This window comes from Tursiops truncatus, chromosome 7, assembly GCF_011762595.2.
Source record: "Tursiops truncatus isolate mTurTru1 chromosome 7, mTurTru1.mat.Y, whole genome shotgun sequence".
In the NCBI taxonomy this organism is placed as follows: Eukaryota; Metazoa; Chordata; class Mammalia; order Artiodactyla; family Delphinidae; genus Tursiops; species Tursiops truncatus.
Genome location: NC_047040.1, coordinates 69,677,338 through 69,691,855, shown reverse-complemented (window position 1 = coordinate 69,691,855; position 14,518 = coordinate 69,677,338). Strand labels below are relative to the sequence as shown.

The following is a 14,518-nucleotide window of genomic DNA, read 5'->3' as shown; positions in this document are numbered from 1 at the left end:
GACTTTGGAGGTAATTATAGTGGGCATTATGGCTGACTCCCAGACATTCATTCTACCTCTTTCCATTGTAAACAGCCAAGTGATAGAACAAAGTTGGCAAATTATGCTCTATATGCAAATATGGCCACTGCCTGATTTTGTTAGGCATGTGAGCTAAGAATGGTTATTATATTTTATATGACTGAAAAATAATAAAAAGAAAATCAATATTTTGCAACATGAAAATTATATGAAATTCTAATTTTAGTGTCCATAAAAAAGTTTTATTGAAACACAATTATGGTAATTTGTGTACGTGTTGTCTATGGCTACTTTCATGCTATAAAAATGGAGTTGAGTAGTTGTGACAGAGATTGTATGGCCTGCAAAGCCTAAAATATTTATTATCTGGCCCATTACAGAAAAGGTTTGTCTACCTCTGGTTTAGGGAAATGACTCCACAGTGGAGGGCAGTTCTTGATTAGTCTAAGCCAACTGGGGAGCCCATCTTCTTTGTCAGTGATTGGCTCAGCATAGACAGGACTATGTCAGTTGAGCTTAGAATTGTTCCTGGGTAGGGGAAAAAGGACTTTTCTTTCAAGAAAAAGTCACAAAAAGGCAAAGAATCTCTGATATGAACAAAGATGTGTATCTCCTTGTTGCTGCTGGCAGCCACCTTGTGACCATAAGGAAAATAGCCTGAGGTTAAAGCTCACACCTCGAGGAGGGGGAAGCTGACAAAATCACAGAGAAATGGAGTTAAATCCAACCTAACTTTGATTTTTCTGTTATGTAAGCCAGTGAAATTTATTGTTTTAGATAGTTTGATTTGGGTTTTCTGTTACTGATAAATCCAACTTTGCCTCTGCTGGATACACTATTATAAAATACAGATAAATGATTTAAAACCAGCAAAAAATTTAAACCATGAGCCCATAACCTACTTAAAGGAAATCGCAAAGAAAATCTTGTACTGGGAAATATTTACTGAGGGCCTCAATATTCCAATCAGTGCATTAGGTGCCTTATGTCCTGGCAACAATGCTGTTATGAGATAGCTATTACCTCTGTCTTAGAAATAAGGACACTGCGACTCTTCAACTTTACAAGGTCACACAGCTGGAATGTGGGACAGTGATCCAAGTCTGTTTCCCCAGTCGTTTCCTTTTCACACTGAAGGAAAACATTATTTGGAAAGGAGGATTCTGCTAATTTTCAAATCTTCAGTGTACTCAGTGGGGCAGCGGGAGACAATGCATTGTAATCTGTTTTGCATAAGGAGTTAGCACCTCAGAAAATCAAATAGAGTTAATATTTGATCATATGAACGCAGATTAATTACACTGAGGTTTATTGAGGTGATCTTTGTATTACCAAGAACTCATCTACTCATTTTCTAGGCATTTCTGACACATATGGTAAATATCAATCTGCTTAGTTATAGCCTTCTGAAATCTCACCTTTTATTCTTTGTTTTATGGGTATAGAAGGTTTTCTAAAATATAAACACATTATCAAGGAAGGTTTGAGAGGACTGACTTTATATTAATGTGAAAGAATTGTTTACTCTCCAAATGCAACCAGCTGGGTAGTTGCCTAAGCCTCCTTGCATCAGATTTTAACCGATGGACTTAAGGAAGAAACATGGAAATTATTCTCTACTAGAAAAAGGGAGGAAAACCATATTAAAATATATGTATGAGGCTTTTTAATTTTAAACATGCTAATCATATTTATATTACTCCTGATACTATTCCCTCTCGTCAGTGTGAATAATGGAGAACATAAAGCACTTTGTTCTCGATACAACTATTCCTGTTTGAAAAATAAAACTCCATAAGATCATTACATATTTAAAAATGAATGGTTTATTTTCCCAAATCTTTCTTGTGTAGCATTTCTACAAAGAAAGACAAACTTCTGTTTCTAAGACCATACTTAGAGATTTTTTAAAGGAATTCATTCCTATTTTAAGAGGAATAATATTATCTAGGGTATGCATATTTGGACTCAGTGGTTCACTACTGGAACATTACAGGAAAGCTGTGCTCATTTTCTTTCTACCTTCACTCTTCAGATATGGTCCTTGATCAACAAGTGAGCTCAGGTCAGCTCAATGATGATGTACGCCACAGGGTCCACGAGGCACTGATGAAACAGCATCACCACCAGAATCAGAAAAAACTCACCAATAGGATTCCCATTGTTCGTTCCTTTGCTGATATTGGCAAGAAACAATCAGAACCAAATTCCATGGATAAAAATGGTAAATATTTCTTTATTATATTCTTATCGTTTATTATAGTTGTCTGAAATATCAAAGTCCTTTAAAATATGTCTTACTTGAAAATGATCTATTGAAATTCAGATTGTTGTGGTAGAATTGTTTCTTTTCATATTCATGTATTGTTTTATTATCAGGCATCAAACTGTAGAAATTTTATTAACAAAGATTTAAAGTTTCCTGAAAGGCTCATGAAAGAATGCAAGGAAAATTTTATCTAATAAGAAGTTATACACTCAAATGTAGTAAACATAAACTGAATGTCAATTGCATCACAAATAAGGCTCTAGTCTTTGTCTCATAGCTTGAGAATGTAATGCAATGCTTTGACGTAAGGTCTTTTAGTTAAAATGAATAATGATCAACATTTAGTGATTGTGGAAAAAAAGATATTGGCTTCATGTTGCTCATGGTCAACAAATCCCTTTCTAGATTACAGTTGAAAAGAGCAGCTAGTGCATTACTTGTGTCTCTACATATATTAAGCCTGATTTCTAGTTCATGGGCTCATCGCTCTTTGCAGTACTACATCATCAATAAGAGCCTCCGCATTTACCATCTTGGCTCACCAACATAGATGAGCCATTATCGTTTGATAGTAAACAACCATTGATAGGAATTGATAGAAAACAACCATTGTTTTCTAGCAGTCATTCATGACTTACTCCTTGGCAATCATGAAGCAAAAACAGTGTTTCTAATTGTTTTATCCTTTCTTCTGTATTTTGTTCTCTCTTTGCATCCATTTGACCCTTCATCTTTTACATTAAGGAAGTTGCTTAGAAATCTCTTATCACTCATCCTTTCCATCAGTCTTGTGAAGGAAAATGAAGTTATCATGAGGATGACATGAATTGGTTACACTTCCGCTAGCTATAAAAGTTCCCAGTTTTAAAAGATACAAATTAATGAAAAGTAATTTCAAATGTTTTACTAGAAAGACTCCGATTTCCACAAATAGACTAAGCATGTGTATTGACAGCATGGACTTTATGTAATTTCACTCCTATTTTCAAAAGCTTCAGAGATGCTTTATATACAAATGCATGAAAATGAGGTTTTTTTCAGATTCTGCTTTATATGGGAATTTTTACCAGTTTTCATACTACTGAATCAAATATGCACACGTAGAATAAATACTTTAATAAATAAATAAAGATGGTTAGATGTACTGTTGTCTCAGAACACAGAACTAGTTCTAAATAATTTTTGAAATACTCATTTGATTTTTTAAAAAACCCTTCAATGACTGAATGTGTAAATCATTGTTATATTGAAGACTCTGTAGTTGTGTATATATTAAGTTCAATAAAAGTGTTATGAGTGCTTTATGGTATATACCAACTTGTATTTGTAGATCCCACTGGATATTTTGAGGATTTATAACTTGCTTTGAATTACATCATGTATTTAAAATATATTCATATTCTAAATCACAATTTGCTTTAAAATATGTTATATATGAAAATGATAAAAGGAAGCTTTTATATTCTGAAACTTACTATAAATATAGTACTTTTATTATGCTTACAATACTAGCATATATTTGATATGATGATATTAAGAAAACAGATTAAGATATTTATGAATTTTGACTATGGACTTATGTCTATGTGATTCTAAAGACCTTATTAAAATATTCTCATTAACTAAATCTCTATGAATGCAAGCACATTTTATAAAAATAAACTTCTGCCTTTATTTCATTTACCTTTACTGGAAATCAGACCATAAAATATATGTCTATGAGAATGTTATGTGTTTATTCAAAGATGCAAGGATTTTGGGTTGTGAACTAGCTGTATATCTCAAACTTCACTGGGGATAACGTTTACTATCAAATGGTTTTATTGCATTATGTTTTTGGAGGGAAGAGGGTACTGAATTCACTGGATGAATTGTTTTTTTTAATGTCATGTAGACCTGGACACACTGCTTGTTACAGCTCTAAACTTTCATTAAACATAAGAAGAGGTGACAGAATTATAGCTTTAAATCGTAAAGTCCACATATAGATACATATACATACAGAGGTTTTTTTTTTTTTAATTTATTTATTTAATTTATTTTTGGCCGCACTGGGTCTTCGTTGCTGCACGCGGGCTTTCCCTAGTTGCCATGAGTGGGGGCTACTCTTCCTTGCGGTGCATGTGCTTCTCATTGCGGTGGCTTCTCTTGTTGCAGAGCATGGGCTCTAGGCACGCGGGCCTCAGTAGTCATGGCACGAGGGCTCAGTAGTTGTGGCTTGCGGGCTCTAGAGCGCAGGCTCAGTAGTTGTGGTGCAGGGGCTTAGCTGCTCTGCGGCATGTGGGATCTTCCCGGACCAGGGCTTGAACCCGTGTCCCCTGCATTGGCAGACAGATTCTTAACCACTGCGCTACCAGGGAAGTCCCCAGAGTTTTTCTGAGAGCCTACTTTTTGTCCTATTCAGGCAATTGCTTAGTTTTTCTGAAAACTAGAATATGAGTAGTTCTGAAATGATTCTGTCACCATCTGTACAATCAGCCTTTATCTGAACACATACAGATCCTTTTGAGGCATACATTAAGGTAATAAAAACTTGGAAACATTTCTAATAAGATTCATATATCCAATTAAGTATTGTTGTAGAAGTGGTTTCCTAAGCCTAGGCTTATAACACCTCCTTGTGACTCTGTTTTGCTTCCTCAAACACTTTGCATAATTATGTGTGTTAAGAATTCTGAAAATGTGAATAGACTTCACCAATTCAGAAATAAATCTCCTACCCAGAAGTGAAAAGAAGTGTGAAAGACCTTTATTACTAAGGTTCTCAATCTACTCATGAACTCTAACAACTGATAAACTCTAGATAAACAAACAAATCAAAATTCATAGCTGTAAATATAGATTTGACATTCTGCTTCAAAAAATGCAGTAGAGATTTAATCTTTTTGTGCAGTAGTACAGAGAGATACAGAAGGATTTCAATACATCCAAAATGGTAAAAATAATATTCCCATTATTAAAAAAAGAAACTCTTCAGTAAAGTATATCAGGCAAAAACTGACCTGTTTTAAAAATTAAGATTATAGATTAGGAATTAAATAGAGTGAGTATCTTCTAGAGACTTGAAAACAGAAAACATTTTCCTTGCCAAGCATAAGGATGGAAATAAACCCCCTCTTGTTTAATATACCTTTTACTTTAGAAATGAAACAATTGAAATTCCCTCAGAAAACAAACTGATGCTTATATATAGAACTCTAAAAGAGTCATATAGAATAAAGTTTCTACTTCCTTAGTTGACCTGTTCCTTGAACATGCTACCTTGGTAGTAGTCCCAAGGGTTAAGCATTCAGATATTTCAATCTGAAGACCAAATGGGGTTCTTTCCCATTTTATATATTAGATTTACAAGATAGTGATTTTCTTGCTTCTCTCCTCCATCTGCACTATTTTGTTCATTACATTTTTAGTGCTTTGTGATAATTCGTCAATCGCTCCTCCAAATACGCTAGCTTAACTACTTTGTATAATTTTTTTCTTGGTGTACTGCACGTTCTCTTAAGGGCTAAGATGCCGGATGTGATGGATTCACCAGGCATTTTTAATGCCACCATGCTGTGTTTAACTTTCACGTTTCATTAAGCATCAAAACTGTGAGAATTAAGTGTCTGATTCTGATGTTTCAATAAAAAGTGATAGCTACATTTGGCAAAGGAACAGCAAAAAAATAATAGAAAAATCATATCTTCTTTAACATTAGAACTCTGAAAAGGATGTTGTGGAAACTACTTAAATATATCAAGAATATTTGAATAATTTCTTGAAACTAGAAGGACTTTCTAAAATAAAAATAAGACTTTTGTTTTTAGTGATCTAGAAAGCAAGGTATACCAGTATTTGTATTCATCATTTAGGTCATATATTCAATTGTATTTGAGACTTTGGCTTACAAATCTACTCTAAAATATTATTATACTTTTGATAACCTTTACATTAAAAAAATAACTTAAGACTCAGTTTCCTTAGGTGTAGGGTGTCTTCATTCCACTGTTTCCTTTAGTAATAATTCTAACTCTATTTCTTTTCCTTCACATATCTTTTCTCTCACCTATTCTGAGTACTTTCCAGTTGTCCCTTTTATTTAGGATCTTAAAAGGAGTTACAGAGCAGAAGGTGTCTGACTTACTTTCAAAACTACAGGTTACTGGAGAACATTTAGATTTGGAAGGATGGGATGACTTGACTCTTTAGGCCTGCATAGATTTTAGCCCTTAAAGTAATGTACACTTCTGTATTGTGAATGATTTTTATTTATGGCTTTTGAAAATCAGTTTTATGGCTTTATAATTGTGTCTTTTTACAAATGCGGTACTTTTTTATTTTCAGATGTACAATGTTTTATGTGTGTTTAGATATTTATATGCTATCTTATTTTTTAAATACTGTGGTCTCATAAATAAGATATCAAGAGTTTAAAAAAGTATTCCTTATAATGTTTTATCTTGAAGAAAATAAAGCTCAAATAATAATTCTTAGAATTACTTGAAAGAAAACATTTAAAAACTCATGTAGATGATAGAATTAAACATTATATAATAAAGGTGTTTTCCATTGTTCCAAAAAAAAATCAGGATGACATTGTTGACACAGCTGGTGGGTCTGTTGAGAGACTGTATTGTTGCTACTGAGTTTTGGAATCTCAAGACTAAGTCTTAACAGCAAAAATATTTCTAGTATGATGTGTTTAAATTGGTTATTTCTTATCTTACATTAATTATTTTCAGGCATACCAGTTTTTCTCCAACTTTAATTGTGTGCATACTTCCATGTTTTTGAAGTATAGCTGACCTAATCGACATTTTCTAAATATTTAGCCTTTCTTTCTTCTTGTTTTCTATTCCCATGAATAAATGTATTGTTACACATGTATGTAACTTTGTCATTCATTTTTATATTTCTTTATTTTGCTCTGTCTTGTGTCTGTCTCTAACAGGCTCATCTCATCTCTGTACCTCCCTCATCTCCTACCCTTTGGGTACTCTAAATGCGTTGAAGGTTTCTGAGGTAGTGTAAACCAGCTTGGTCTCTAGGTTAATAGTAATGTACCTTCATGTCTTCATCCCAGTTTCCTTCTATTACACATGATTTTCAGTGGATTAAGCAGTAGCAAATACTGATATGCTTCAGTGGTATCTTATTCTCCTATTGATTTGAATTTGGCTAAATAGAAATTTAAAAGCTGCTGTTTTATAATACTTATATATGTAATTTATTTAAAGAGGAAGAAAACTGTAAGTAAGGACTTGAATTAATGTAATTTTAATACATTTTTTGAGAACATATTTATGGTTGTCTTTCAATACTGAGATGCTTTAATGATACTGACACTACTTAAAGTAGAAAACAGTAATTCTGACATAGTCTCATGCTCTCCCCACAACTTTATGATGAGGAAAATGACTCTGCCAGTTTTGCAGTGGACTTGGTGAAAAATTTTTTGTGTAACAAGCAGAAAAGCAGAGCTTCCATTTTCTAGTTAGAGGTTGCTTGAATTACTTTCAGTTTTCTCCTGTGCTTGCCCAAATCTTTTATGATTTGCCTTGGAAAAGTACATGGCCTATAATAACTTTATATCTAACTTATATATGATCCCTACATGGAGGTCCAGAGGAAAAAATGAATTCATGACTCAAAGGAAAATTAACTCAAGCAGTTGCTGATATGAATACTATATAATATGCACTTTAATTGATAAGATGTATAACAAATATTGGAATTTTGGATTTAAGATGGTGAACTCTTTGAGTTTAAAAGGTTGGAAAAATTAAAATATATGGTAAATATATAAGGATGATGTTAGGTTTCTCAAATGTTTACATTCATATAGTCATGAACATATCTCAATTAATAATAATAGTGTCCAATTTTCATTCATTTTTGAATAATTTACCCTGAATATAATAAAGTTTTAAGTTAATAAATGTCTCTTTTTGGATAATCATCTCAATTTCTCAAAGTTATTTAGATATTAACAGATGTGATTAAAAATTGTGATGACATTTACTTATAGAATATATTAGTACGGACAGTGATGAGTGGGCATAGTGAAGGCAATATAAAGAAATAGGCAAAAATATGTATGTTCAAAAGCATTGTGGCATATTGATGAGAAAAATTATCATAAAAAATAACATTCATAAAACTTCCACACATATATGGGAATTCTAAATCCTAACTTTATACTATTTTGTCTTGGAGGGGGGAAAATCCTAGCAAATTCTTTGTTATCCCTTTAGGACACATATTCACTTTCTGGCTGAATGTAAAGTCCTGTACCTGAAAATTGTCTTCTGTGAACTAGTATTGTTTTAGGTATCAATGAGAAAATAAGAGATGCCCTTTCAAAACCTAAATTTACTGATTCTTCTTATGTAATAGTATTTGAGTTAATGAAAGTCATTTTGAAATCTAAGCCCATCACCTTCTTCTGAAAGGCAGTGATAACTGGACTAAACTAAAGAAATCTAAGTGTTTAGACAGAAAAAGATTATAGTTGATAACAGAATTATAAAAATTATTTAATTTATGAAATTTCCAGTAGTTAGACTATAATTCATGTGCAGGCTTTAGATGGATAGGTAGGTAGGTAGGTAGGTAGGTATATAGGTAGGTAGGTAGATGAAGCAAATAAAATTTTAAGCTTTATTTAAAGGCTTCAAGTTATTCAAAATAACCCAAACCAAACCTCTCAGTTTAATTTTTAAATAATAATACCTATGCATTTTTCAGGTTTTCAGTTACTGCCTTGAAAGTATATACATTAATGTGTTGTTTCATTTTAACAAATTAACATACACATTGAGAAATAAGATTTGGAGTACTTTTTAAACTTTGATGAGATTAAATGTATTTACTAATATTTAGCTATTATCTCTGAAATAAAAGAGATATCAAACTTGTGGTTTATATTCCTATGTCACAGGCTGGTAGTTTTTACGCTTTTTTCCTGCAGTAGCATACATTCTATGCACATACCTAGAATCTAGAACTAGCAGGGAAATTTCTGTCATCTCATATGTCTCCTGCTAGTTAAATACTCTCTACTCTCCACTAGGTCATTATCCGTATCACTTAAAATAGTCATAGAAAATATTTTTCAAATCCCTTCCTGATTATCAACTTTATGAGGTAATATTTTGTAAAATTTTCAGAACAAGAATAGCATTGAACAATAAATCTCAAATATATTAATACTTACAAGAGGAAATACAAGTGCCAATGTTTTAAACATATCTCATGAGCTGAAGGTAATTTATGAAATATTCTGCTTTTAAAGTATATATGTGAAAACATAGGCTATCCAATTTCTTCAAATCTTAAGTTACAGCATATTTTCTATCCAATGAAATCTCTTCAAAGTTGATGAGTTTGTACTGGGTTGACTATTTTTGTATGTTTGCTGATTGAGTTAGATAATTGTTCTTCCATGTAGTTTTATATCACATGAAATAAGTTATTATAAGAAAGCAGATATATGTTTATTTAATTTAGCCATGCCTTGAATTTCACTGTTCAATTTTACAGAACATTCAGTAAATTTAGGTTTAAATATATCTAATGTTCTAACTCATGAAAATATGGAGAAATGATGTGAAACTGGTGATTGAAGACATCTGTTAGTAGCACAAATGCATTATGTAAAAGGTTTTTTTAAAACTACAGTTATTATTTTGAGAATGATATTAAATGGCTGCTAATGAACAGTTCACAGTCATAGCTGCACGCTGCAGTTAGAAATGGGAGAATGAAAATAAGTGGTGCAGCTTAAAGTCTGTCACTTCTCTAAAGTTAATATATTTTTTTGGAATTCACTGTAATCAGAATTTGTGTTGCAATTATACTCCAATAAAGATGTTAAAAAATTATAACTTTTATATACTTATAAAATTATACTTTATATTGATAGGTGTGTCACTTTAGAAATTGTTTAGGATTGTATTACTCTCAGATTTTTATGTTCTAAATCTATGTCATTTATAGAAGTGTTGTATCATGTAGGGTCAATGATCAATTCTACTGAACTGAACTCCCTCTCATAGTCTAGGGTAAGACACTTCCCCTATAGGTCACAAAAGAGCAGAATATCCTTAAAAAAAAAAAAAGAATTTGTGTGCATGGTTTAAGGTGAATTTGCTTTTAAAATCATTTGAAAAATCTTCACCAAATGTATTGCTTTACTTTGTTTAGTGAAAACGATGAAATATTTAAATTTTAGAAGAATCTTAAGCCCATTACTGTCTGGCAATATAACAATTTTAAACCATAAAAAAATTGTACCTATTAATAAATGACCCCTGCCTGAGAGGCTTAATAGTTCAAAAAGCCAAATTATAGTAATATTTGAAAGTAAATTATCAGTGTTTTAAGTCACGCTTAAATTCTAGTTAACAAAGAATAAATGGATTTCAAGAGAATTTAAAGAATTTAAAGAAGAGGTATTTGTATATACACTAGCAGTTTAGAGAAATTCAGTAATTGGAGAAGATGAAACTAAAGGTAAACTTGGAATAAAGTTGGGATTTAGGCAGGTAGAGGGAAGAGCTAGGCAGAGAGAAGAGTAAATATTCCCATCTAAGACAAATGAGAATAAGAGCAGTATTTTTGAGTCACTGAGTTATGGTTATAAAATATGGTCAAGGCTTCAAAGCTGGGTTGTCATTACTTGTATCACAGTAAAAGTAACAAGTGAGGTTGGAGAGAGGTTAGGGAAAAGAGAGATACATGTGAAATTAAGCAAGCATCGTTAACTGTTATAATTTAATTGCTAAATATGGACAGATTTCATATAAGTTGTGATTGAAAAGACTGTTTCATATTTAGTGAATAATGGAATGTAATTACCCTTGGTTAGCTGTTGTCACATTCTCAGCTGTACTGTCTACTTAACTAATATCATAATCTTTCTTATAATGGGGAAAAGGCTACAAAATAATTAAGTTGCTTGTTAGTGTTAATGGAAAACAAATACAATTCAAATTTATTGATCTCTTGTCATGCAGACCAATATCAGTATGCTTACACAATTGAATAGTGAGAAGCATAATATCATATTCACAGTATTCATAGTATATGAGGTAAAGGTATTTCTAACTAAACCTCTCATATAGAAATCTCTAAAAGTTGTTGCCAAAGAATTTTTTCTCTTTGGTTTGTTTTTTCAGATGCAGTAGAAGCTATAAATATGCTATGTACTTTTCACATAAATATTCGCCCTTTAAAAAACAACATTACATTTGGGCTTCCCTGGTGGCGCAGTGGTTGAGAGTCCGCCTGCCGATGCAGGGGACACGAGTTCGTGCCCCGGTCTGGGAAGATCCTATGTGCCGCGGAGCGGCTGGGCCCGTGAGCCATGGCTGCTGAGCCTGCGCGTCCGGAGCCTGTGCTCCGCAATGGGAGAGTCCACAACAGTGAGAGGCCTGCGTACCGCAAAAACAAACAAACAAAAAGAAAACAACATTACATTTAAAATTCTTCAGTCTGAGCTTAAATCATAAGCGTTGTCTATCTTGTCATATATACACATATGCATATACATATATATCCCAATAGTTCTGGATAAAATTTAGAAATCACTGATGTTTCAAACCCATGATTAGATTAAAATCTTTTTGTAGCTGTTCTTTCTTCATAAAGAATAACTATTTAGTTATAGAGTCTTAATCTGAGAATTAGTTTACATTTTCTTGACTGAATTCTCCCATTTCTATCTGCAACCGATAAATAAGAATATTTGTATTTATATATATCTATTTATATTGACCCTTCATGCTTACTTCATTAAGAAACCTATGTTGGTTTAGTTTAATTCATATTTCACGCAATATGTCTAGAATTATGTAAGTAATTGTTTGTGTTCTGTAATAACAATCTCTTTTAGCAGGTCAGGTTGTTTCTCCTCAGTCGGCTCCAGCCTGTGTTGAGAATAAGAATGATGTGAGCAGGGAAAACAGCACTGTTGACTTTAGCAAGGTAAGCTTTTCTCCCTCTCATTTAAGGAAGCGTCTGAGTTATTACTAGAAATTATCAACCATTTTAAGAGGTGTTGACACAATTTTTTTTGCATGCACATTTGTTTTGTTTCTTATCCAAAGCTTGATATTGTTACAGATAATGTTAGCATTTAAGTTCACATGTAATGTTCTGCCTATTCACAAAACCAAACGTGTAAGTTTTATGCATAATCTTCAGGTTTCAGCCACTTGGTGTGATGCATCTCTTCTAGTAAAAAAGATAACTGGACTTCACAGAGAATTTAACAGAAATTTATTGTTTAAAATTTTGCTAGTTTTTTTTTTTCAAAATAATTTTTCCTCTATTTGTGGAAAAGCAAATCATGTAACTTAAGGCTTCACTGTCGTGATTCAGAGAAAGGCATTAGTATTAAGAAACACTAGAACATAGTAAGACTGAGCAGAGTTTTGAATAAAAACATAATAAAGACTGACTGTTGAGGGATCCATCTAATTGGAGACAATTCAGATGAAATCATTTATTTGAATGTATTCTAAGAAAATAACGCATGTGGAAATAATGTGCTTTTCTCAGCAAATTCCTGACATCCTATATGTGCTATTGCAGGCAGTGGCAAGCTAACACTTGATCAGGAAAGAAGAGTTTTAATATTGACCAAAAATAGAGTCAACACCTTTCTTTATCTGAGTGGCTGAAACAGTAATCACTCCCAGTAATTTGTTTTTCACAAGGTCCTTAGCACTCCCAAGGATTGTAACAGTGGGAGGAGGTGGGAATGGGAGGCAGTGTATAGGAAGTTGCCTGCATCAAGCTTCTGAAAAGGTTAATAGCGATCAGCTCCTTGCTGCTGTTTCAGAATCCCTCTGCCAGTGCCAAAACGGTCTAGGTCCAGTCCTGTGCATGCTCTCCCTCTGGTGCCTGGTGGAGTCTCTGTGGGAGCATGGTGTACCAGCTTAAGTCTGTTAATTATGCGTGCAGGGGCTGGGAGGCCAACAAAAGGGGCATGCTAGTCCATGTGGGATGAAACAAAGGCATGAAAAAGGACCTCCACACCAGCAAGAGAGAGAGGTGAGGGCACACTCGGGCTCTGTGTCTACAGTGGTTCAAAGCTCATCTCACTGTATGGAGGCATGTGATTCAAATATTAAGCCAGTTCAAATGTATTCCATTTCCTCTCCAAAAAATATCTTTTTAAAGCATTACATCTTCATTCATCTGCAAGTTGGAATAAAATTGTCGCAAACTGCCATACATTTATTTTCTGATGTTCTTCATTTGAAATAGGATCTTAAAAGCAATGACATAAGAAGTTTCTTACTTATTTGTGCAGGCATTAACAGTATAACAAGAGCACAGTGAACATTCTCAAAAACAGTGATAATAAATCCCATCCTTTCAAATAATTAGCTTTTACCTTTTTTTAAAGGATATAACCCTTTGACACTGAATTTTATATCTCAATATGATTTTGCTTTTAGTTGTCTGACCTAGTTTTGCAGCCTTCAAAAATGCTTCAGTACATTTGAAAGAAAATGAATATAGCCAATTGGAGACAGTAGTCTTATTTTCAGCGCTCCTAGAACAATTTGAACTATAGAAGAGTGAAAAATAGGGCTTCTTTTCTTTAATCCTTTTCTTCCTTATTGCATTTCAAATCACTGGACTGCTCCAGTTTTTAATGAGAAAGTTAAATTTCTACAGCCCTCTACTCAGTGCCAACCATCTATATTTCTTAGTCTCCTGTCCATAGCATGGCACATTGCAAAGAACATGCTTTTGAGAAGGAGCATGGGATCCTAACTCTAGCATTTATAAGCTATCTAATCTTGGAGGAGTTCTCTGACTCCATCTTTCTCATTTGTAAAATAAGAATAATATCTATTTATAATTTTGGGGGGAAGATTAAGCGAGAGAATAGAGAGAGAGAGCCTGGCAGAGTGTTGGGCTTATAGCAGGTGTTCAATAAAATGTGGCTACTATTATTATTGTTGTTGTTGTTGATATCAGTGGGAACAGCAGTGTCAGAAGTAAACACTAGACCAGAATTTAATATGTTTTGGCCCCCACTGGATCTCCAGTGCCTTGAACAGTGTTTGGGATGTACATGTTGAGTGAATCCTATGAGGTTCAATATAATTTAAGCCTTCAACTCTGGACTTTTTGGGGTTTTTTTTTGAAAAACAAAGTAATACTTCTTACCTTATAACCTGGAAGGACAGAGTAGTAGGACTTGAAAAGAGCTAATGTAATGCATCA

General features: G+C 33.2%; 1 protein-coding gene across 3 annotated transcripts in view; it reads left to right on the top strand.

Moving 5' to 3' along the window:
* Positions 1-14,518, top strand: part of SLC4A10 (solute carrier family 4 member 10) — a 224,765-nt gene that overhangs the window by 95,645 nt on the left and 114,602 nt on the right. Inside the window, exons 6-8 of one of the 3 annotated variants that reach the window (XM_073807645.1) lie at positions 2,057-2,245; positions 12,168-12,259; positions 13,241-13,330. In XM_073807645.1, coding sequence (XP_073663746.1) covers positions 2,057-2,245; positions 12,168-12,259; positions 13,241-13,330 — 371 coding nt within the window. Of the gene's footprint in view, positions 1-2,056; positions 2,246-12,167; positions 12,260-13,240; positions 13,331-14,518 lie in introns of those variants that run through there. The other 2 variants (XM_033860093.2, XM_033860084.2) reach the window with 2 other exon arrangements.